This window comes from Rhinatrema bivittatum, chromosome 4 (assembly GCF_901001135.1).
Source record: "Rhinatrema bivittatum chromosome 4, aRhiBiv1.1, whole genome shotgun sequence".
Classification (NCBI taxonomy): domain Eukaryota; kingdom Metazoa; phylum Chordata; class Amphibia; order Gymnophiona; family Rhinatrematidae; genus Rhinatrema; species Rhinatrema bivittatum.
Window position 1 is genome coordinate 358,241,594 of NC_042618.1, and position 24,886 is coordinate 358,266,479.

A 24,886-nucleotide genomic window follows, 5' to 3' on the forward strand; every position below is an offset into this window, starting at 1 on the left:
CACAGGTCCAAGTAAGACTTGGCCACAGATCCTTCCTCCCAGTCTGTGTTCGCATCGGCAACGTTCGAGGAGGAGCTGGAGCATCAAGTCCAGCTAGCAGTGGAGCGGGCGCTACAGGGCTTTGGTCCTGTGGCACAGGTGTCACCGGAGGTGGTGTCGCTCGTCCTCATACTGCTTCTGGAGAAGCTCAGTGCTTTTATCAATGCCTTACCGACCCAGCTGGCATTGTTTCCTGGGGGGGCACTGGTGCTTGGCAGGGCACAGAGGCCTTCCCCTATAGATAAGGTGGTCATTGCTGGTTCCTCAGAAGAGGAAACTCTGCTGAGGCTGGCAGAGACACCGAGGCCTGTAGTCCCGCATCCAGTTCCATCAATGCCTGCACCTCTGGACATTGGCTGAGCCCCTAGGGACCCCATCCCCTGTGGTATACATTGAGGATGAGGGTCCCTATGACCCCTGGGGTGATGATCAGACTGAGTCTTCTGAGGATTCAGATGGTCTCCCATCAAATCCTTCTCCAGAAGAGTGAAGGAGTTCGCTGCCTGAGGACTTAACCTTTGTATGATTTGTAAGGTTGATGGCAGAGGTCATACCATTCCAGCTTTTAACTGACAAATTGCCAGGCACAAAATGCTTGAGGTTCTTTAGTTCGAGTCTCCTAAGGAAGATTGTGGTAGTCCCAGTGAATGAGATCCTCAAGGAGTACCTGCTGAGGATTTGGGAACATCCCCTGACTAAGAAGGCGGATGGGGTTTACCTCGTCCAGAAGGCTGCTGGATTCGATAAGCGTCAGCTGCCTCACCAGTCAGTGGTCGAATCCACTCTTGAGGGCTAAGTGCTTTTGGACCCACTCCTCTGCTTCTCCGTGGAAGGATCACAGAGCGTTGGACACTATTGGGAGAGGAAGGTGTTCCATGGCGCCATGCGCATTGCTGCCTACTAGCTCTATATGAGCTTCTTGCGGGACATCTGGAAGCAGGTGTAGGAGGTGGCTGAGCAGCTGCCTCAACAGCAGCAGGACACCCTCTTTTCGCTGGAGCACAAGGTTTGGAGTGCAGAAAACACGAGGTCTGTGCGACTTATGATGTTTTCAAGATGGCATTGAGAGTCTCTGCAGACAATATCAAATTGGCTAGCAGATTGCATCTCCTGTTATGCTTAGGGGGGCTGCATCTTTGTGGGTCATGTCAAGGCTCATTCTGTCAGAGCTATTAAAGCATTGGTGGCCCACTTGCAAGCAATTCCATAGAGAATATCTGCAAGGCTGTGACGTGGAGTTCTCTCCACACATTCACATCCAACTATTGTCTGGATGGGGATGGATGATGCGACAGTGGTGTTGTGCCTATTGGCATATGATTAGGTGTCTGTTGGTCCCGTTTTGTGTGGGGAGCAGCCTGTAGCTATTGATTCACCCATGTGTGTGGACTACCATCCTGCTTGTCCTCTGAGAAAGCATATTTGCTTGCCTGTAACAAGTGTTCTCAGAGGACAGAAGGATGCTAGTCCTTACAAAACGCGCCCGCTACCCCGTGGAGTTGGGTTTCACTTTTTTTTTAATTTTATCGTAATTCTATATTATGAGACTAAAGAGGGACCCCACATGGACATGCTAGGTATGCTCAGTGTGCCTAGTCATAGTTTCTAGAAACTTTGACATGTTTTTTCTGCATCGAGCTCCATCTGATGATGTCACCCATGTGTGAAGACTAACATCCTGCTGTTCTTGGAGACCACCTGTTACAGGTAAGCAACTCTGCTATTCTAACAAATGAATGCTCAAAATCTGAGCTTTTCTGTGGTGTAGAACAGTTTTATTAGTGGGGTATATCTTAGCTTTTTGTTACCAGAGACTTCGACTTTAATTCTGCAGAATTCCTGAGCCATGTAGGTAGCCAAATATTTGGAGGTATTTTTTTTATGCTGTAAAAAAAAAATTTTTGGGATGACTGGAGAATATATACCTCTGGCCTGTGGAGTTTTAAATTCTGTGCCTAGCATTTATATAATCCATATTGAACAGAATAGAGTTCTTTGAACTTTGAAGGGTTATGATGTTTCTTGCTCACTTAAAGGCTTCTCTGGAGATCTGGTGAGTGTTTGGATAGAATCTTTTTTATTATTATTATTTTTTTTTGTGATAGTTTGCACTTGGTCTCAACCAAGTGCAAACTATCACAAAAAAAAAAAAGATGCCTCTTGTAGGCTGCTTAACAGTTGATGGTCCATGGCACTTTATGAGGTGTAGCCAGACAGAAAAGTGTGCCACACTGAGCTTAGAATTCAGCCCTAGAGAAACATTTCACTATTGTCTTGATGACAAGTAGTAAGGGTATTATATATATAGTAAGAAACTGTAAAACAGAATTGCACAAGAGATGGGGTACTTAGAGACTGGTCCAAAACTTGTGATATGAGTAAATGCAAAGCTAGAAAGCTATTTTTAGCTCTGAAAGGTATGCAGTGCTGTAATTTAGTATGGTAAAACCATAGTGGAGCTCTTCACTATAGCAAACGTTTTAGCACTGGGAAAGCTAAAATGCTGACTTGAATACTAATATTCTGAAAAGGTATATTTTTTGACTTTATAAAAACTAGTTAAACATGCCCTGCCATAGATTAAATACATTCCCTCCATTTTAGGGCATTGACAGGACTACTAACTGATCCTAGAAATCCCAGTTACAGGCCATAGCAATGTAAATCAAATGAGAGATTTTACTGTGCAGGAATATTGCGTGAGGTCAGCTGTGCTTGTAAAGATGTTGGCTTTTGTGGGCTTTATTTTATGTCTCACTGTACCTTTCTGCATACAAACTCCAGCAAGAATGCTTCAGCCAATGAGCTATGTTGAAATATTTCAGAGCTAGCCTAGTTACTCTGTGGCATTGCTGCATGTTTCTGTGTGGGAGATGTAGGTTTGAATCCTGAACCAGGCAACTGTTGCTCAGACCTGCCGTGGTATGCTGCAGAGACAGCTTTCATAGCCTTTCAGGGGTGAGAGGGAGTCTCATTGTGCTTGCACAGGGACACCTAGTGGTGGACAGTCTTTGTACACATGTGTTGAGGTGTAGTTTATGATCCCTAGCAGAGGGCTGTCCCTGTGATGACTGGACCTGATGTAAGATGGGAGAGAGGGTTTAAAAAAAAAATTGGGGTGGCGGGAAGAATTTTGGATAGTTGTGAACGAAGGCTCATTGTGCAATAGGTATAGTAGCCCATTTTGGATTGAACTAGAAACCTGTAGGAGGAGGAGGAAACTGCCAGGATTTCCCTCTTTTGGCATCCCCCTCCCCCACAAAAATAACATTAAAATGGAGAAGTAAGAATAACCATGTTCATACAAAAAATTTAGTTCTATCTCTGGCTTCTTCTCCAAATCCTGAGGAGCTCTAATTGTAGCCCACACTCCAGTATAGACCGGTCAAGGAGTTAGAAGTTGCTGAGTATGCAGCAAATGGGGGGGGGGGGGAAAGCCTTCAAACCATACTAAATATTTTAAGAAATAATTTTGTGTGATGAAAGCTTGCAAGTCTCAAATTTTGACACTCAGGGTTCCTAATTTGAAATGCTACTTTAACTCCTGATTTGTTCTCAACTAAATGCTTCTACAAATGTATGCTATTTTTGTCACTTGATTGATGTTAGAATATGTGTTGGAAGTAAGTAAAGTTTGTATTTGAAGGTATTGTAGAAAAGGTGGTTGCACGTCCTTTTAAAGGAATGTGGGGGGCTGGCCTAATGGCTCAGTGGTAGTGCTGTCAGAGGCATGTGGCCAGGGCTGGGGATGTTCCAGAGGATGTCACATTGGTCATTTTCCAGTCTTTAGGAATTGCCAGAAATGTAAAATGAAACTCAGCGAAGAATTCTTCTCATTCACCCGCTTGAAAAATTAATGGTGCTCACAAACTGCTGCGCTGCTTCAGCCGACTCAAAGAAGCGAGACTCATTCTGCCAGGTAATTCTGAGTCTGGCAGGGAACTGAAGCATGAAGGGCACCTTGTTTGGTATCAGCTGGGTGAGTGCAGATGGGAGCAAACGCCTTTCTTTGAGCAACCACCAATGCAAAGTAGTCCTGGAACAGTAAGATCGAGTTCCCCTGATAGTCTAATGTTCGCTTCTTCCGATACGCAAGCAAAACTTCCATTTTATGAGCTGAGTTAAGGAATTTAGCTATGACCAAGCATGGGTGCAGAGCATTAGATTGTTTCTGCCCCAATCTATGCGCACATTCGATTCTCAGGGTTCCATGTTTCTGTGTGAGATCTAAAACCTGAGGGAGCCAAGATTCCATTAAGTCCGGTAAATCACTGTCTTTGTTTCAGGTAAAATAATAACTCTAAGATTACCTCTGCAGGATCTGTTTTCCGGGTCATCTATCTTTTTAGCTTGCTTCTCATTCTCTGCTTTTAATTCAGTAACCTGGTTCTCAAGACGTAGTATCTGATCTTCGGCAGTTGAGATTCGCGTTTCCGCTTCATGGAGGCGCTTCGTTGATTCTGTGAAAAGCTGGCTCATATCCTCAAATTTTTGGTATAATTTATCAAACTTCTCGTCCAGAGCAGAAACCACGGCATCTACCATCTCTGTGACTTTGCCGTCGCGTTGTTCAGGGGACGAGGGGGAACCAGCCGCTGGCGCCATTTTAAGTTCAGTTTGGCGGTATTTGTCCGGGCCTTGGCGCTGCGGTTTCGCTGCCATATAATGTTGTTCTGTGGCGATTCAAGGTCCCTAAAATGCCAAAATATAATCGCTGAGATATTCGTCAAGTTAGTCACTGCTGAGAGGGAGGAGAGCACAGAGGAGTGCAATAGAAAAGCAAACTGGAGGGAGGGAGGACGGAGCTCTGCAGAATCGCGTCCTACTCCTCCACCATGCTACCGGAAGTCTAGAATCAACTTTTAATGAACACAGAGAGAAAGCAGTTCCAAATTGAGCCATAAGCTCCTATATAGCTTCTAAAGTCACTGTCTCCGGCTGTGGAGGCAAAATGCAAGCTCCACTGTTAACCATACCTGAAACATCCAAACATGGGCTAGGGCTGGTAGAAGAATTAGAAACTTCAGCAGGCACCGACATAGCCATCTCTCCTGATGGAATCCGAGAACCAAAGCTGAACTCCTTCGCCTCTGAATTACCCCCACAAAGGCGTCATCAGTCAAAGATGCTGGTGTTTCGGAGGGATGGCTTGGCTGTGCCGGAGGAAGATTATCATTGAGCGGGCTGAGAAACTCTTCCTCCACAGCTGAATCCGGTGCTCCTCCATCAGAGACGGCAACGCGGATATCCCCCTTGGAATCAGGAGCCATGAAACCATCGATCATACACTGTCCTGGCAAATGCTTGGAGTCTGTGAGGTAAGACCTTAATTTCCCCTTCCTTTTAGGGGGCATGGCATGGTAATCCAAATAGAAGAAATAAATGGCAATAATTCAAGAAAACTCCAGAGGCCATCTGCAGCGTGGAGCACTCATGCAGCCATCTTTTTCCGAATGGAAAATATCTTATTGTCTTTGATATCAAGCCATGGTGTGACCACACCTTGAGTAATGTGTGCATTTCTGGTTGCTGCCTCTCAAGAAAAACATAACAGAAATAGAAAAGGTGCAGAGGAGGCCAAAAATGCAAGGTGAAGAGGAGCCCCCCCCCATTTCTCCTATGATGGGGGGCTTTGTAGGCTAGGGTTCTTCAGCTTGGAAAAGTGATGGTTGAGGGGGGACCTGATAAAAATGTTATAAAATTATGAGTGGGGTGGAACAGGTGAATAAAGGACAGTTATTTACTCTTTCAAATAATATTAAAACAAGGAGACACTGCACCACCAGATTTAAATCAAATCGTAGCAAATACGTTTTCACTCAGTGCACCATCAAGCTGTGTAATCTGTTGCCAGAGGACAAAATCAATGTGACTGTAGCATAGTGGGGTTTCAAAAGTTTGGACAAGTTGCTGGAGGAAAAGTCCGTATTGCATTATTACCCAGATAGACTAAAGAAAGCTATTGCTATCCCTAGGAGTGAGTAATAGGAATTAGATCTACTTTATGGAATCTGCTAGGTACTTGTGACCTGGATTGGCCACTATCAGAGACAGGATGCTGGGCACAATGGACCTTGGTCTGACTCAGCCTGGCAATTTTTATATTATGTTCTTAAATTCTCCCTGTAGATCTGTGTGAAGCCACTTGGCCTCCATTCGGTCTCTAATATTCGTTTATACCTAGTCTTCCAGGAATGTATCTAACCCTGCCATTCTGCTTGCTGTGATTACATTTGGTGTTGATGGATTCCACAGTTTACTACCTACTGACTAAACAGATACTCACTTTATTATGTTTGTCTTGAAACTATTTGCGTAGAGTTTCATTGGATGTCCCCTGGTCCTGGTGTTTTTGGACAGCAAAAACAGCTTGCTTGTAGTTAGTTCTTTTCCACTCATGATCTTGTCTGTTGTGTCTCTCACTCACAAGCCGTCCACTCTCGGCAAAGAAGGGACAGGCCCCGGCATGTAGAGAGTGGAGGCTGTCCTGCTCTCGGCGAAGAAGGAGCAGGCTCAGGTGTGCCTTGAGTGGGATGGCCTCCGCTTGCATCATTCTAGGGCCTATCAAATTCTGCGCAGATGTTGCACTGGAGGGAAAATCTGCGCTCTGCAGTAGTGCAGAATTGCCCCAGGACTAAAATGCCTTTAATCTGCAGCACCTCACTACCTCTCCTCTCTTTCAACACCCCTCCTTGTGAACACCACTCATTGGATAAGTCACTCCTATCTGTGTCCTTCTCCTCTACTGCCAGTTCCAGACTCTGCACTTTCCACCTGTCTGCACTTTGTGCTTGGAATAGTCTTCCTGAACTGGTGCGTCATGTGCTCTCTCTTATGTTTAAATCCCATCTAAAGCCCACCTTTTTGAAACTGCTTTTAGTCTTGTTAACTAATGTTCTTTTCTTTTTAACTGTTGTCTTTGCTTTTTGGAATACCGTGAGTCTCTTGTCCTGTATGTTTGTCTTATTAGATTGTAAGTTCTATTGAGCAGGGACTGTCTTTTATATGTTTGTACAGCACTGTGTATGTTATATAGTCTACAGAAATGTTAAGTAGTAGTAGTATATCCGTAATGAATATGCATATGAGAGTTTTGCATGCACTGCCTCCATTATATATAGATCTCTCATGCATATTCATTGTGGATATCCTGAAAACCTAACCTGTCTCGAGGACCAGAGTTGGTCACCCCTGCTCTATACAGTGGTGTGGTGATATTTTCATACTTGTCATTGACACCTTTCCAAAATATTTTGGCTGCTGCTGCATGCAGTGCTGATGGTTTCACAGTGGTCCACAGTAATTCCAGGATCCCTCTTGATAGCAGCTTTCCAGCAGCATATACTAGTAGTTTAGATTTTTGTCTCCCAACATGTCGCTTAAATTCAATTTTTTTGAATGCTAAGTTCCCAATTTTTCTATATCCTCCTGCAGTTTTACACAATCAGCTTGTGCTTTAAACTCCCTTGCGTAGTTCAGTATCTCTGCAGATTTCAAAATCTCACTTGTTACTTTTTCAAATTCCTTAGTAAAGTTTATTGGTTCAAAACTCCCTGATCAAAAATCTGTCTGATTTCTTCAAAGCGATTACTCTGCTGATATCTTTTAAAATGCAACCCTTTCAAGGAAAGCAATTTGACTTAAATGGTCTTTATGACCAGCTAACTTTGGCAACCCTACTTTTACTGATCCACCTATTGTTTTCTCTAGTAATCAAGTAGTCTTTGATCTTGTCCTCTGATTGCTAAACATTTCTAGCTATGGCCCAAGTTTACTCATAGTAAATGTTCGTCCTTTTAAAGCCACAGTACTACCTAGAATGCTCAGAAAATGAATTTGCCCATTTCCTGGTTCTACTGCTTGTTTTGATGGTGCATAGTTTCCTTTTTTTTTTTTTTTTTTGTTCCCTTAGTTTATATATTTTGCTTTTTTTTTTTTTCCAGTGGCTTGGAAATGTGTAATTTAAAAAATAAAAAACATGATGCTGTGGAAATGAATACTCAGTGGAAATTGGCAGTCTTTGGGGAAAGTATAACAAGTAATTCCACTTTATTCTACTACAGTTCTTATTTCTATAGTGCTATTAGAAGTATGCAGTGCTGTACAAATACAGATGAGTCCCTTTTCATAGAGCTTACATCCATGGTAAAAGTAGATGTGAAGTAATATAAGCTGTATGGGAAGAATTGTAAGCAGCACGATCATCTCATTGGCTGAAGTTGGATTAGAGTAGGGGAATGCTTGTTTAAAAAAGATGCTTTTTCCTCATCTTATTGGCAGGTAGTCTGGGCAGATGAAAACTCTGGACTGAAAATATCTGCTGTTCTTGTTTATACATATCTGCTCTTCAGTGATTATTGGTAACATTTGTGCTTGGAGATGGTAGTTTTATGAGCCATTCAGTGCTTACCTTGGAATCTTACAGCAGTGCTAAATTTTCTTATCTGTTTTCTTAGGTGGGTATTCAAACAACTGTATGACAAAGGATTGGTCTACCGAGGAGTGAAAGTTATGCCTTTCTCTACTGCATGCAACACTCCCCTTTCCAACTTTGAGTCTCATCAGAATTATAAGGTATGAAATAATTTGACATTATAGTGTCTGGATAAAGAATCAAGAAGTTGCATTTTTCATGAAAATTCTAAATAGGATTTTTGAATACCTCCTTTTTTCACTATATTTCTAAATTTTGCTGATGGAATACCATTGATGTAAAGATGTGGGTGGTAATGCATTATTCTTTCTGATGTTTAACTTGATCATGTCATTGATTTGTATATTAGCTTCATATTGCTGCCCCCTCCCTTGATTTACAGTCTGCTGTATTTGTGATCAAAGACAAGCAATGTGTCCTTGAATTCTATCATATAATTTCAATAAATTATGTGCTGCTATTTAAACTTTTCTGATATTACTTTTGCAACGGGGTGTGTAAATTGAGGTAGTGGTCTGGTTTTGCATGTGTTCATACCTATTGTTTTTTTTCTAATAACTTCCTCACTTGGTGGTGTGTATATTATGGTGGTACCTTTTTGAAGATTTTGGCTAAAATGGTTTGTCTGGAGCAGATTATATTTTGTGCAGTATTGGCTTTGATTTTTTTTCCACCTTTTCTTTTTTTTTTTTAATTTGAGGATGTTCAAGATCCCTCTGTGATTGTGAATTTCCCACTGGAGGAGGATGAAAGTGTCTCTTTGGTGGCTTGGACGACAACGCCATGGACTCTACCAAGTAATCTTGCTCTCTGTGTTAATCCAGACTTACAGTATGTGAAACTAAAAGGTAAATACTCAAGCAGGTGTGAATTCTTGGATACATTTTACTAAGTGTGAGATATGTACACTATGTATATATTTTAATGGTACTGAAATATTGATTTCCCTGATGGAGGAAGGAAAAGATAAGGCAACTAAATATTGCTATTGCATTGTAGCAGTTCCTGGAATTGGCAGTGCATAGTTAAAGCATTAAAATAAATGCATTTTTTAAGGACCTGTTAACAGATATCTTTGGGTTTCCTTTTATACTATGAAAAAAGGTCCCAGATTTTGGAGTGTAATGCTTTAAATAGAGAATTTTCACTGAATGATGTCTTGTGGGTATGGAGTTCTGGGACTGGTGTGTTTTTTTTTTTTTGTATGTTTTTTTTAAATATATAGTAAGTTTGTGTTTTATTGTAAAAGTGACTATCAACTTATGACATTTTCTGCCTTGTGGTTGATTATTGTATACCATTCATTTGTTTTGGTTTCTCTTTAGGTGTTCTTTACAGTAATGTACTGTAAGAATGATTTATGTTCATCCTATGAAACTTTATCTGCAGTCTGCCCATGCATGAAAATGTGTGCAAATACATTTCCTGCCTACAGAAAGTTCTGCAGTTAATGGGAAATTTACACATGCAAGTTTTTAAAAACATAGATAACGGCAGAAAGAGCTGGCATCCCGATCAGGCTTTTCCTGCCGTTATCTATGTTTTAAAAAACTTGCATGTGTAAATTTCCCATTAACTGCATATATAATTTAAATTTTCTATTAACTGCATATATAATTAAAGAACACAATCTGTGTAAAGAATGCCTTTGGAAATTTTATTTTACTACTACTTATTGCTATAGGGCTACTAGACATTTACAGAGCTGTATAAATGCACATATGAGAGAATTCCTGTTATGTAGAGTTTAGAATAATCAAGACAACATATAGGATAAAAGACTTTGGGAATTTTATTAATAAATGTTTAACACCAGTAAGACTGGTCAGGAGAATCTGGGGTTAAAATGTGAAAGCAGCCTCAAAGATGGGTTTTTAGACTGGATTTTATGTATGTATGTATGTGACCATGGGCTCCTGATCAGGTATGAAAGGAACCTTTTTTGAATGCCATGGAGGGTGTGCATATCCCAGTTTGCAAGAGTCATAAATGAGTACTTTTCACAGTAACTAAAATTGTCAATTACGGTAACTCAACTTTTGGACCAAATGTATTGATATGAGTATTCAGTGTGGATATTCTGATGACAGGCCTGCTTGCAGACTGGGATTTGTGAACCTTAATTCTTGGTGGCTGCAGCATAGCTATCGGTCAAAAACTGAAATGAACTACTGTTAAATCCAGGTTTACTGCTGGTCAGCCACAACACAAAATTATTTTTCTTATAAGCTGCTATTTAACTTTTAAATGCTGGAGAACAAGTCATGCTAATACAGTATATGAACCTTTAGACTACGTAAAGTTACTGACATTGAAACTTATAAATTACAATGTATATAGATCTATATCTGTATCCATATCTATTTACATGCACATATAAATATATATGGATATAGACATATATAAAATATTCACTGAATACAGTACATGGACCTATATCAGTCTGTTAAAGATTAATTGATTTTGTGTATTCTAATTGTATTATTAATCAATGTAAATCTCTTTGGTATTGGTGGTATAGACGTATGTAATGTATGTTTTCTGATGCCCGTACTCGTGGTACTAAATGTACTGCTTTCATTTAATAGTATTTGTGGAATAAGTGAAGCATATTACTTTGGCTTTCGTGTCTGTGCGTGTGGAATGGAAATAGGTATTGCACTATTAATCTCTTTGTTTGTTTATAGATAATAGCACAGGAAAAATTTATATTTTGATGGAAGCCAGGCTGATATCACTTTATAAAGCTGAAAGCGAATATGAGATACTTGACAAGTAAGTGGACAAATTGTTGGCAAACTTCTGTGTTCTGTTTTTGGCAGAGCCTCTTTTGAAATGTACTTCATTAATTCTGCCACCACTCCTAAAAACCCTGAACTCTTCATTCTACCCTTATTAACCATACTGCATACTGATGTGAGATGAGCTAGGAGGACTAGCATTTTTTTAAGAGCTAATGATCAAAGGATTCATAACATCTAGGTGATTTTTAACTCACCTTGCTCTCCTTCCTCTAGGCTTGAATCTGCAGCTCAGTTGGAATCTGTCTCAGTCCTTTTCACTGCCAGTTGTGGTGGGGAGAGGGAGAAGTCTAAAATTGAGGCATAATGGGCCATTATGGGTAGCAGCCAAAGCTCCTTCCTATATACAGTGGCTTGCAAAAGTATTCGACCTCCTAAAGTCAGCAGATTTGTGTGGATTACAAATGACAGATTGTTTCATAGGGTATGTTTATTGCAAACCAGTATGCTCTTAAAATAAATTTTCAAAGTCACAATGCGTTATCTCTCTGCCTTTTTTATAAAATTAAACACTGAAAAATACTGTTTGCATAAGTATTCAACCCCTTCAGGCTAGTGCTTGGTAGAACTACCTTTTGCTGAAATAACAGCTGCTTTGGGGTAAGTTTCTACCTGCTTTGCATGCTGTTTGGGAATTTTTGCCCTGGCAGATTTGCTCCATGTTCTTCAGGTTGGTTGGATGATGCTTACAGACTGCAATTTTCAAATAGTGCCACAGATTCTCGATTGGATTGAGATCTTGTCTTTGACTTGGCCAGGGTAGAACATTCACCTTTTTGTTGTTCAACCACTCCTGTGTTGCTTTGGCCTTGTGCTTGGGGTCATTGTCCTGCTGAAAGGTGAACTTTCTCCTGTTTTAGTTTTGTTTTAGCAGACTGAAGCAGGTTGTCTTGCAGTATCTCCTGGAATGTGCACCATTCATTTTTAACAAGATGCCCAGTCCTTGCTGAGGAAAAGCATCCCAACATGATGCCACCACTCTCATACTTTACTGTTGGAATGGTGTTTGCTGAGAAATGGGCATTGTTAGGTTTGAGCCACACATTTTAAGTTTTAGCCAAAACCCCCCCTTTTTTTTTTTTTTGTCTCATCTGACCACACGACCTTATCCAACATTTTTAGCTGGGTCACTCTGCTTTCTATGAAAACTCCAGATGTGCTTTGTGGTTTTTCTTCAGTACCGGCTTTTTTCTAGCCTCCCTTCCATGCAGGCCAGATATATGCAGAGCTCTTGATATGGTTGACTGGTGCACCTCCATACCAGCTCGGCCACTGATTGTAGTTCCTTCAAAGTGATTGTTGGCCTTTCTGTGGCTTCCCTTACAAGTCTCCTTCTTGTTCTGACGCTGAGATTTGAGACAGCCTTGTCTAGGCAGTGTTTGGGTGGTATGATGCAGCTTCTATTTCCTTACAATTGATCCAGCAGTGCTTACAGGGATATCCAAGCACTTGGGTGTTGTTTTGTAACTTTTTTCTATCTTGTTCATGTTTATAACTGTATCTTTAATTTTCTTAGCATGCTCTTTGGTATTCCTTTTCACAGCTTTCATTCAGCTTCACAGTCTGACCAATGGTTCTCTAATTAGGGGGTCTTTTATCCAGAAAAGTTGATCTTCTTTTTTAATGATTCACAGGTAGAGGCCAATTGCAAACCAATTATTAGGGCCATATCATCTGTGTAAACTTGGAGAATAGGTGTGGAATACTTATGCAAGCAGCATTTTTTCAGTTTTTCATTTTATTTTTAAAAAAATGCAGAGAAATAAATTGTGACTTTGAAAAGTTACTTTAAGAGCATACGGGTTTGCAATAAACATACTGTCTGGAACAATCTGTGTACCTGTCATTTGAAATCCTCACATCTGACTTTAGGGGGTTAATTTTTTTGCAAGCTACTGTATAACTTTACTATTGCAGTCTCGGACCTCTATAGGAAACACTTTTTTTTTTTTTTCTGCAAAAGGCTCTGAATTCCATCCCTGCAGCATCCCTAGTCTTTTTTTGACCAGTAAATTGAAGGTATTTGGGAATTTAAATTGTATTCTATCTGGCAGCACAGTTTCTCAGTAACACAGGCTGCAGTTTTTACTCTGTCCTGAGTTAATAATCTGCATAGACCACTTTAATTCTCAGCAAACCAGAGCTGAGTAATGTTGTAATTCTTATCATTACTAGTACTTTTAAGGTCCTGTTGTGATACAAGACCACAGAAAACACCAAAAATTTCAGACTTGTTCTTCGTTTTAACAAGACTTGAAAGCTGTAGATTATTTAATCTCCTTCTTTAGGTAAATGATTGACAAATCTGTCCACTGTTTTGTATGAACACCACTACTTTTCAGTGTTTAATTCCCTTACAACCTATATGAGTTAATATTTTCCATCTATGATTCTTTAGAGTCTGCACCCATTTTGCAGTCACCCAGTAGGATGTCCTAGAATTCGGCTTTGTTGTAAACTTTAATTTCCTAGTGTGTAGCAGATGGACTCAGGACCACTGGGTATAGTGTGCTTCTGATAGCAGTTGGAGACTGAGTCAGATTTCAATCTGACGTCAGCCCTAGTACATATACCCCTGCAGGAAGCTCTGCTCTTCAGTATTTCTCTGTCTCCATAGCAGTTTGGGACTCTATTCACGCTTGCACAGCGTTAGAGTATTCTAACCAAAGAAATCTAAAACAAAGAAGAAATCTTACCTCTACAGATGTGTCCCGCTCTCCTGCGGTGATACCTACGGGTCCCTCCCCCAGTTGAGAATTCCTGAGGTGATTTCCGCGATCCCTCAGAGGTAGGCCTTGGTCCGGCAGCCGGTTCCCGGCGTGGACTTAGCCCCCCCGGTAACGGGTGCAGCTGAGAGGCAGCGGGTGCAACTTTGAGCGCGGCGGTGAAGGTACATTTCCCTCTCCCCCCGCAGCCGGACACCGCCCGGAACGAGACCGGGAAACACCGAGACAAGGAAAGGTAGAAAACTTCTTAAGTCTCCGGTCTCCAAGACACGAATAGCCACACAGATCGCCAGCCGGCGTCAGTGCTACTGGGTTGATCAGCCCTATCCGGGCTAGAACCCAGTCCGATATGAGGGTCCTCCCACGTGGAGACCCTCCGAGGTGGTCGCCATATTGCTCGCGTGGTCGCAGTCGCCATTTTCACTCGATCGCCGCCCTGTCCACTGATTCGAGCCGTGCGCACAAAATCACTTGTGCACACACCGACACGCGCATAAGTGCATTGCGCACAGTGACACGCACAAGGGTGCCGGGCGCACAGCCACATGCTCAACTGTGCCGGGTGCATAAGTAAACACCGTGTACACAGCGGCGCGTGCATTTTATTGAGCGTGCATCCGACCTACACGCACAACTTCGGCGCACCCGGAGCGCATAACTCAGCCTCCCGGCGTACGCTTGAACGCACAAACCGGAGTTTTCTGCAATCCTACATGCACAAACCATGGCACCACCAGACAAGAAGCTCAAGGCTCAGGGCCTCTGCCCAGCATGCCATGTTAGAGCTGCAGAGCACGAAGAGGCCACAGTCCAGTGTCTACAGTGCGAGGAGGCTCTGGGTGAACCAGGCCAAGGTCCGCTCCAGCCAGCACTGGGATCCGGATCCACAGACAGTACACCGGATCTGGCTACCTCCAGCGGGAGCCTCCCTCAAATGGGGCTCCCTGGGGATGCAGCGCCTCTCAGTTTAGACCCAGCATCTTTCTCTTGGGTAGAATTCTTCAAAGGCCTACATACCTTTATCCACATGCAACCGGCGCTCCCAATGACACAACCACAGCCTCCCCCAGAGGACCCTAACATCCCGGAACCCTCTAAACCCAGAGAAGTGTCCTTTCCACCTCAAAACCCCAACATTGGGGACACGGACACCTCGGATGAGGATCAAGACTCCCTGGAGGAAGGGGAAATCCCCCCCAACCCCCCACAAACGGAACCTTACCGAAGCATGAGGCGGTTCTTTGCCAAAGACGAACTATCAGACCTCGTGGCTCACAGCTTGAAAGAGCTCGCTATCCCAGGCACGAGTGCCGCAGGGGAACCGAAGAAGAACCTCCTCCTCAAGGGACTCCGTCAGGCCTCCCGCTATTTCCCTTTGCTGCAAGCTGTTCAACAGCTGATTGACCTGGAATGGGAGGCTCCGGAGGCCACGTTCAAGGGGGGACAGACCCTGGCAGCCCTATATTTATTTATTTATTTATTTATTTATATACCGACATTCAATCGAGATATCACATCGGTTTCCAGATAACCAAGAGAATAGGGCGATAGCCCTATTTTACATTATAACATGGTAACCAAAAAAAAACCAATTATAACATATTATAACAGTAGTACATGGAACAATAGGTTATAGGATATAACAATAGGTTATAGGATATAACATATGTACATGAATGACTTGTTGATAAAAATAATTTAGGATTAAGGACTTGTTGATAAAAATAATTTAGGAATAATGGTGGGGGGGGTGAGGGGGGACGGTGGGGTGGGAGGAAGTAGTGTCAGGGAGGGATGCAGGGGGGTGAGAAGACTGTGTAGGGGGTGTGTTGTGTTGCGTTCGGGCAGGTTAAGGGTCGGGTGGGAAGGCTTTTAAAAACAGCCATATTTTAAGGTGTTTTTTGAAGACTTGCAATGAAGGTTCATTTCTGAGACAGGTGGGGAGGGTGTTCCATAGGGTAGGTCCCGCTATTGTTATGGCTCGTTTGCGGGTTGCGTTGAGGTGTGCAGATTTGAGATTGGGGACAGCTAGAAGGCCAGTGTTGGTGAATCTGAGAGTTCTTTGTGTGGGGTGTGGATGTATTGCGTCGTTTAGCCAGTTCATTTTGTTGTTGTGTATTTTTTTGTGCATGAGGGTGAGTGTTTTATAATGGATTCTTTGTGTGATGGGTAGCCAGTGGAGTTCTTTGAGGGTAGGTGTGATGTGGGAGGATATTTTGTTAGTAATGATTCTGGCGGCGGCATTTTGTAGAACTTGGAGGGGTTTGATGTGGATTTCTGGTAGGCCGATGAGAAGGGAGTTGCAGTAGTCGAGTTTTGAGAGGATAATTGATTGAAGGACTGTTCGGAAGTCGTGCGCTTGGAGAAGGGGTTTGAGTTTTTTCAGGGTTTGAAGTTTGAAGAATCCATCCTTAATTGTATTGTCCATCCTTAATTGTATACATAAGAACATGCCATACTGGGTCAGACCAAGGGTCCATCAAGCCCAGCATCCTGTTTCCAACAGTGGCCAATCCAGGCCATAAGAACCTGGCAAGTACCCAAAAACTAAGTCTATTCCATGTTATCGTTGCTAGTAATAGCAGTGGTTATTATCGAAGTCAACTTAATAGCAGGAAATGGACTTCTTCTCCAAGAACTTATCCAAACCTTTTTTAAACACAGATATACTAACTGCACTAACCACATCTTCTGGCAACAAATTCCAGAGTTTAATTGTGCGTTGAGTGAAAAAGAACTTTCTCCGATTAGTTTTAAATGTGCCACATGCTAACTTCACGGAGTGCCCCCTAGTCTTTCTATTATCCGAAAGAGTAAAAAACCGATTCACATCTACCCGATCTAGACCTCTCATGATTTTAAACACCTCTATCATATCCCCCCTCAGCCGTCTCTTCTCCAAGCTGAAAAGTCCTAACCTGTTTAGTCTTTCTTCAGAGGGGAGCTGTTCCATTCCCCTTATCATTTTGGTAGCCCTTCTCTGTACCTTTTCCATCGCAATTATATCTTTTTTTGAGATGTGGCGACCAGAATTGTACACAGTATTCAAGGTGCGGTCTCACCATGGAGCGATACAGAGGCATTATGACATTTTCCGTTTTATTCACCATTCCCTTTCTAATAATTCCCAACATTGTGTTTGCTTTTTTGACTGCCGCAGCACACTGAACAGACTATTTCAATGTGTTATCCACTATGACGCCTAGATCTCTTTCTTGGGTAGTAGCACCTAATATGGAACCTAACATTGTGTAACTATAGCATGGGTTATTTTTCCTTCTATGCATCACCTTGCACTTGTCCACATTAAATTTTATCTGCCATTTGGATGCCCAATTTTCCAGTCTCACAAGGTCTTCCTGCAATTTATCACAATCTGCTTGTGATTTAACTACTCTGAACAATTTTGTATCATCTGCAAATTTGATTACCTCACTGGTCGTATTTCTTTCCAGATCATTTATAAATATATTGAAAAGTAAGGGTCCCAATACAGATCCCTGAGGCACTCCACTGCCCACACCCTTCCACTGAGAAAATTGTCCATTTAATCCTACTCTCTGTTTCCTGTCTTTTAGCCAGTTTGTAATCCATGAAAGGACATCGCCACCTACCTCATGACTTTTTATTTTTCCTAGAAGCCTCTCATGAGGAACTTTGTCAAATGCCTTCTGAAAATCCCTGGACCCCGCTGCCAAAGATCTCCTGACATTCCCCAAAGTGGATGCCATGGTTTGCGTGGTCTCAAAGCGCACTACCATCCCAGTCGAGGGAGGACCAGCACTCAAGGATGCCCAGGACAGATGTCTGGAATCCATCCTCTGTCATTTGACGTATCAGCTATGTCACTGAACCGTGGTGACATGCACCTGCTTATCAAAGACCAGGAACGCCACCACACCCGTCGAAGCACTAGAACCAGCAGTATCATTCCTCACGGATGCGACCTCCGACCTGGTGCGCACCGCAGCCAGAGGCGTTTCGTCCGTTGTGGCATCCAGAAGACAACTCTGGCTCTGAAGCTGGTCAGCCGACGCGACATCCAAGACTAGACTCACGAGAATGCCTTTTAAGGGAACCCTCCTGTTCGGAAGCGAACTGGAGAAGTTAGCCGACAAATGGGACGAATCCCCAGTACCGCAGCTACCGGAGGACAAGAAGCCAGCACCCCTCCCCCAGAACATCTAAGGGTAGGGGATCACAGCGCTTCAAACCGTACAAAAGTACATATCAAGCATATCATCCCACAGGCATGAGCCAGTCCTTTTGGAACAAATACAGCAAAAGGGGAGCCGGCGCGGGTCCAGGCCCCAGCCGCACCTTGCAATGAAGATCAGCTGACCCATCCAAAGGAAGAAGCCATAGGGGGCAGACTTGCCCTATTCTACCAAAGATGGGTCGAGATAACTTCGGACAAGTGGGTCTTAACCGTCATTTGAGAGGGATATTATCTCTACTTCCACAACATTCCTCCGGACAAATTTGTGAAATCTCCCTGCCACGACCCTTCCAAGAGGACGGCAGTGGAAACCACACTGACCAAATTGCTCGACTTAAAGGCCATAACGCCGGTGCCCATGCATCAACAAAATACTGGGCACTATTCCATCTATTTTATCGTTCCCAAGAAAGAGGGTATGTTCCGGCCCATCCTGGACCTCAAGTCTGTCAACCGCCATCTGAAGGTACCTTGCTTCCACATGGAAACCCTACGCTCAGTCATAAGGGTGATACAGCCGGGAGAATTTCTCACATCCCTGGATCTGTCAGAAGCCTATCTGCACATCCTGGTCCATCACTAGCATCAGCGTTTTTTATGCTTCATGATCCTGGACCACCACTGCCAGTTCCAGGCACTACCCTGGAGTTTGTACTTTCAAACTCCGAGTCTTGAAAAGACTTAGACCCTTACTCCACCCCCATGATTTCAGATCAGTTTTGCAAGCAGTCATATTCTCAAAATTTGATTACTGCAATTCTTTTATTTGGTCTCCCAGCTATCTCCATAAAATCACTACAAATGCTACAAAATGCCACTACTAGGATCCTAACTAAAGCAAAAAAAAGGGACCACATCACTCCAATTTTAAAGAATCTCCATTGGCTTCCTATAAAATATAGAATCCTCTACAAATCTCTTGCAACCATCCACAAATCTATCTACGAAAGCTCACACCTCGATCTCAGGATCCCATTGCAGCTACATTCATCATCCCGTCCATTGAGATCTGCACAAAAAGGCTCGCTAAAAGCCCCTTCATTCAAAATATCCTCAAACAAAAGAGCCTTCTCCACAGCGGGCCCTAACCTATGGAATTCTCTCCCTTCAGACCTTAGGCTCGAACAATGCCCAATTAACTTCAAAAAAAGACTTAAGACCTGGCTTTTCACCCAAGCCTACGCCTGAGTTGGACTTTACTAACACTCTCCCACCTTGGTCAGCGCATTATGTGTCCCACTACTTAATAATCCCAGAAACAAATACAATTTCCTCTTGCCAACGATTGACCACTTGTTACATGACTTATCCTAATCGCTATGTTAGATTTCATATGTTTATCATGTTAGATTATGTTTATCATAATGTGTTATGTAATTTTAATTATTTCCCAGTTTTCGTTTCCTTGTTCTCTGTAAGACACACGTGTTATGTCATCCCAAAGTTATATGTAAACTTAAGTGATTAGTAACATTGTTACCAGAACCTCTGTATATAAAAAATGTTAAATAAATAAATACCCTTCGGGCTAGCCACAGCACCCCGAATGTTCACCAAAATCATGGTTATAGTGGCGGTGACACTGAGGAAAGAAGGAATCCTCGTACACCCATATCTGGACGATTGGCTGATCAGGGCAAAATCCCCAGAGGAAAGTCATCAAGCGACCACCAGAGTCAAAACTCTACTGGAGAACCTCGGGTGGGTGGTCAACACAAACGAGAGCTGTCTGCAACCCTCCCAATCTCTGGAATACCTGGGAGTCTGGTTTGACACCAGACAAGACAGGTCATTCTGACTCCTACAAGGAGAACAAAACTGATGAACCAATTGCGAAACCTGTTAAGCAGTCTTCGCCCCAAGGTGTGGGACTACCTCCAAGTCCTCGGTCTCATGACATCCACACTGGAAGTGGTTCCATGGGCAAGAGCTCACATGCGACCCCCTACAGCATTCCCTTCTGTCACAATGGAATCCGATGTCCCAGAACTACTCCATTTGCCTCCAGTTCCCGGAGGAAATTCAAACCCAGCTACAATGGTGGCTACAAGAAGACCATCTGAGCAAGGGAGGAAGGCTATCCCCGCTGACCTGGATCCTGCTCACCACGGATGCGAGCCTACGAGTGTGGGAAGCCCACTGCCAGGAACTGACCACCCAGGAGCAATGGGGCAATGAAGAATCAGGATGGAACATCAACCGACTGGAAGCACGGGCAGTTGGGCTAGCCTGCCTACGCTTCAGTCACAGTCTCCGGGGTGAATCAGTCAGTCATGTTGGACAACACCACAACAGTTGCCTACATCAACCGCCAGGGAGGAACCAGAAGCCAACAGGTGTCCCTGGAAATAGACCCCCTAATGGCGTGGGTGGAATCAAACCTACAAGAGATCTCAGCCGCCCACATCGCAGGAAAAGACAACGTCACAGCGGGTTACCTCAGCAGAGAAAGTCTAGACCTAGGGGAATGGAGGCTGTCGACCACAGCCTTCCAGTTGATAGTAAACCGCTGGGGAACACCAGCCATGGACCTCCTGGCAACCTGGTCCAATGCCCAAGTTCCCAACTTCTTCAGTTGCAGACAGGAAACCACAATCCCAAGGGATCGATGCCCTTGTCCAGGCCTGGCCACAGGAAATCCTGCTATACGCCTTCCCTCTGTAGCTGCTACGGGGCGGGATCATCCGCAAGATAGAACACCACAGGGACCAGTACTTCTGGTGGCCCTGGACTAGCCAAGAAGGCCGTGGTATGCAGACATGCGAAGACATCCTGCATGAGACTAAATACAAAATTGAATCTTTATGGGTAGAAATCCCTTGTGTGTCGTGGAAGACTATAGTGATAGAGGGGTATACTACCGTCCACCTGGTCAAGATGCTGAGACGGACAGTGAAATGTTAAGAGAAATTAGGGAAGCTAACCAAATTGGTAGTGCAGTAATAATGGGAGACTTCAATTACCCCAATATAGACTGGGTAAATGTATCATCGGGTCACGCTAGAGAGAGAACGTTCCTGGATGGAATAAATGATAGCTTTATGGAGCAATTGGTTCAGGAACCGACAAGAGAGGGAGCATTTTTAGATCTAATTCTCAGTGGAGCACAGGACTTGGTGAGAGAGGTAACGGTGGTGGGGCTGTTTGGCAATAGTGATCATAATATGATCAAATTTAATGACTGGAAAAGGAACAGTGTGCAAATCCAAGGCTCTCGTGCTAAACTTTCAAAAGGGAAACTTTGCTAAAATGAGAAAAATTGTTAGAAAAAAACTGAAAGGAGCAGCTACAAAAGTAAAAAAATGTCCAAGAGGCGTGGTCATTGTTAAAAAATATCATTCTAGAAGCACAGTCCAGATGTATTCCACACATTAAGAAAGGTGGAAAGAAGGCAAAACGATTACCGGCATGGTTAAAAGGGGAGGTGAAAGAAGCTATTTTAGCCAAAAGATCTTCATTCAAAAATTGGAAGAAGGATCCAACAGAAGAAAATAGGATAAAGCATAAACATTGGCAAGTTAAATGTAAGACATTGATAAGACAGGCTAAGAGAGAATTTGAAAAGAAGTTGGCTGTAGAAGCAAAAACTCACAGTAAAAACGTTTTAAAATATATCCGAAGCAGAAAGCCTGTGAGGGAGTCAGTTGGACCGTTAGATGATCGAGGGGTTAAATGGGCACTTAGAGAAGATAAGGCCATCGTGGAAAGATTAAATGATTTCTTTGCTTCGGTGTTTACTGAAGAGGATGTTGGGGAGGTACCCGTAATGGAGAAGGTTTTCATGGGCAATGATTCAGATGGACTGAATCAAATCACGGTGAACCTAGAAGATGTGGTAGGCCTGATTGACAAACTGAAGAGTAGTAAATCACCTGGACCAGATGGTATACACCCCAGAGTTTTGAAGGAACTAAAAAATGAAATTTCAGACCTATTAGTAAAAATTTGTAACTTATCATTAAAATCATCCATTGTACCTGAAGACTGGAGGATAGCAAATGTAACCCCAATATTTAAAAAGGGCTCCAGAGGCGATTCGGGAAACTACAGACCGGTTAGCCTGACTTCAGTGCCAGGAAAAATAGTGGAAAGTGTTCTAAATATCAAAATCACAGAACATATAGAAAGACATGGTTTAATGGAACAAAGTCAGCATGGCTTTACCCAGGGCAAGTCTTGCCTCACAAATCTGCTTCACGTTTTTGAAGGAGTTAATAAACATGTAATAAACATGTGGATAAAGGTGAACCGGTAGATATAGTATACTTGGATTTTCAGAAGGCGTTTGACAAAGTTCCTCATGAGAGGCTTCTAGGAAAAGTAAAGTGTCATGGGATAGGTGGCGATGTCCTTTCGTGGATTGCAAACTGGCTAAAAGACAGGAAACAGAGAGTAGGATTAAATGGGCAATTTTCTCAGTGGAAGGGAGTGGACAGTGGAGTGCCTCAGGGATCTGATTTGGGACCCTTACTTTTCAATATATTTATAAATGATCTGGAAAGAAATACGACGAGTGAGATAATCAAATTTGCAGATGACACAAAATTGTTCAGAGTAGTTAAATCACAAGCAGATTGTGATAAATTGCAGGAAGACCTTGTGAGACTGGAAAATTGGGCATCCAAATGGCAGATGAAATTTAATGTGGATAAGTGCTAGGTGATGCATATAGGGAAAAATTACACAATGTTGGGTTCCATATTAGGTGTTACAACCCAAGAAAGAGATCTAGGTGTCATAGTGGATAACACATTGAAATCGTCGGTACAGTGTGCTGCGGCAGTCCAAAAAGCAAACAGAATGTTGGGAATTATTAGAAAGGGAATGGTGAATAAAACGGAAAATGTCATAATGCCTCCGTATCGCTCCATGGTGAGACCGTACCTTGAATACTGTGTACAATTCTGGTCGCCGCATCTCAAAAAAGATATAATTACGATGGAGAAGGTACAGAGAAGGGCTACCAAAATGATAAGGGGAATGGAACAACTCCCCTATGAGGAAAGACTAAAGAGGTTAGGACTTTTCAGCTTGGAGAAGAGACGACTGAGGGGGGGATATGATAGAGGTGTTTAAAATCATGAGAGGTCTAGAACGGGTAGATGTGAATCTGTTATTTACTCTTTCGATAGTAGAAAGACTAGGGGGCACTCCATGAAGTTAGCATGTGGCACATTTAAAACTAATCGGAGAAAGTTCTTTTTTACTCAACGCACAATTAAACTCTGGAATTTGTTGCCAGAGGATGTGGTTAGTGCAGTTAGTATAGCTGTGTTTAAAAAAGGATTGGATAAGTTCTTGGAGGAGAAGTCCATTACCTGCTATTAAGTTCACTTAGAGAATAGCCACTGCCATTAGCAATGGTAACATGGAATAGACTTAGTTTTTGGGTACTTGCCAGGTTCTTATGGCCTGGATTGGCCACTGTTGGAAACAGGATGCTGGGCTTGATGGACCCTTGGTCTGACCCAGTATGGCATTTTCTTATGTTCTTATGACTACTGACAGGGAGCCCTCTCCCTCTACCTCCAACCCGGGATCTGCTCCAACAAGGCCCGATCCTCCACGAAGACCCAACTCTATTCTCTCTTACGGTCCGACCATTGAGAAGACATACCTGAAGAAGAGCGGATACTCGGGGGCGGTGATTGACACTCTGCTCCGAGCTCACAAGTTTTCCACATCTCTAACCTACATACGAATATGGAGAATATTCAGAGCCTGGTGTGAAGACTGCGACATCCTCCCTGGGACAGTCAAAATCCCCACAATTCTTGAATTCCTGCAGAACGGCTTACAGAAGGGGTTGTCTCTCAACTCCATCAAGGTGCAGGTGGCCGCGTTGGCCTGCCTATAGAGCCAAGGTGGAGGGCACAGCCTAGCCTCTCACCCCGACATCGCCCGCTTCCTGAAAGGGGTCACACAGATCCGACCACCCCTGAAATGGCCGGTACCTTTATGGAATCTCAATCTAGTCCTAGACTTCCTAGCAGAAGCCTCCTTCAGACCCACCTGCAGTCTGTCCCTCCGACTACTAACATCGAAGACTGCATTTCTAGTGGCAGTCTGTTCGGCCCGTCGCATCTCCGAGCTTCAAGCACTGTCCTGTCGAACAGTTCCTCAGGTTCACACCCGAATCCATACAGCTACGCATGGTCCCCTCCTTCCTCCCAAAAGTGATTTCTCACTTCCATCTAAACCAAACTGTCTCGCTGCCATCTCCAGACTAGCATAAGGGCGTTAAGAAGGCCTTCGCCATCTTAACGTCGGTAGACTCCTGGTCCGATACCTGGAAAGGTCGGAATCCGTACGAAAGACAGACCACCTATTTGTCCTTCGCAGAAGGAAGAAACAAGGGGAAGCGGCCTCAGGGGCAACCATAACCTGCTGGATCAAAGAAGTTATCAAGGTGGCCTACATAGAGGCAGGCAAGCCTCCACCTCTACAAGTCAAGGCCCATTCCACTAGAGCTCAGGCAGTGTCCTGGGCAGAAACTGAGATGCTGTCACCCGCTGAGATCTGTCTGGTGGCGACATGGTCCTCCATTCACACCTTCTCTAGGTTCTACCGCCTGGATGTTCAGGCTCGGGAGGACACAGTATTTGCAAGGGCAGTAATAAGTGGGCCATGGGCAGCCTCCCACCCGGTTCGGGAGTAGCTTTTGTAC

The 24,886-nt window shown here is 43.3% G+C and overlaps 1 protein-coding gene across 2 annotated transcripts in view; it reads left to right on the forward strand.

Annotated features, from left to right (window-relative positions):
- The window catches only part of IARS (isoleucyl-tRNA synthetase), a 600,554-nt gene that overhangs the window by 44,837 nt on the left and 530,831 nt on the right, over nt 1-24,886 (forward strand). For both annotated transcript variants that reach the window (XM_029600767.1, XM_029600766.1), the window contains exons 6-8: nt 8,496-8,613; nt 9,174-9,321; nt 11,161-11,248. In XM_029600767.1, coding sequence (XP_029456627.1) covers nt 8,496-8,613; nt 9,174-9,321; nt 11,161-11,248 — 354 coding nt within the window. The remainder of the gene's footprint in view (nt 1-8,495; nt 8,614-9,173; nt 9,322-11,160; nt 11,249-24,886) is intronic.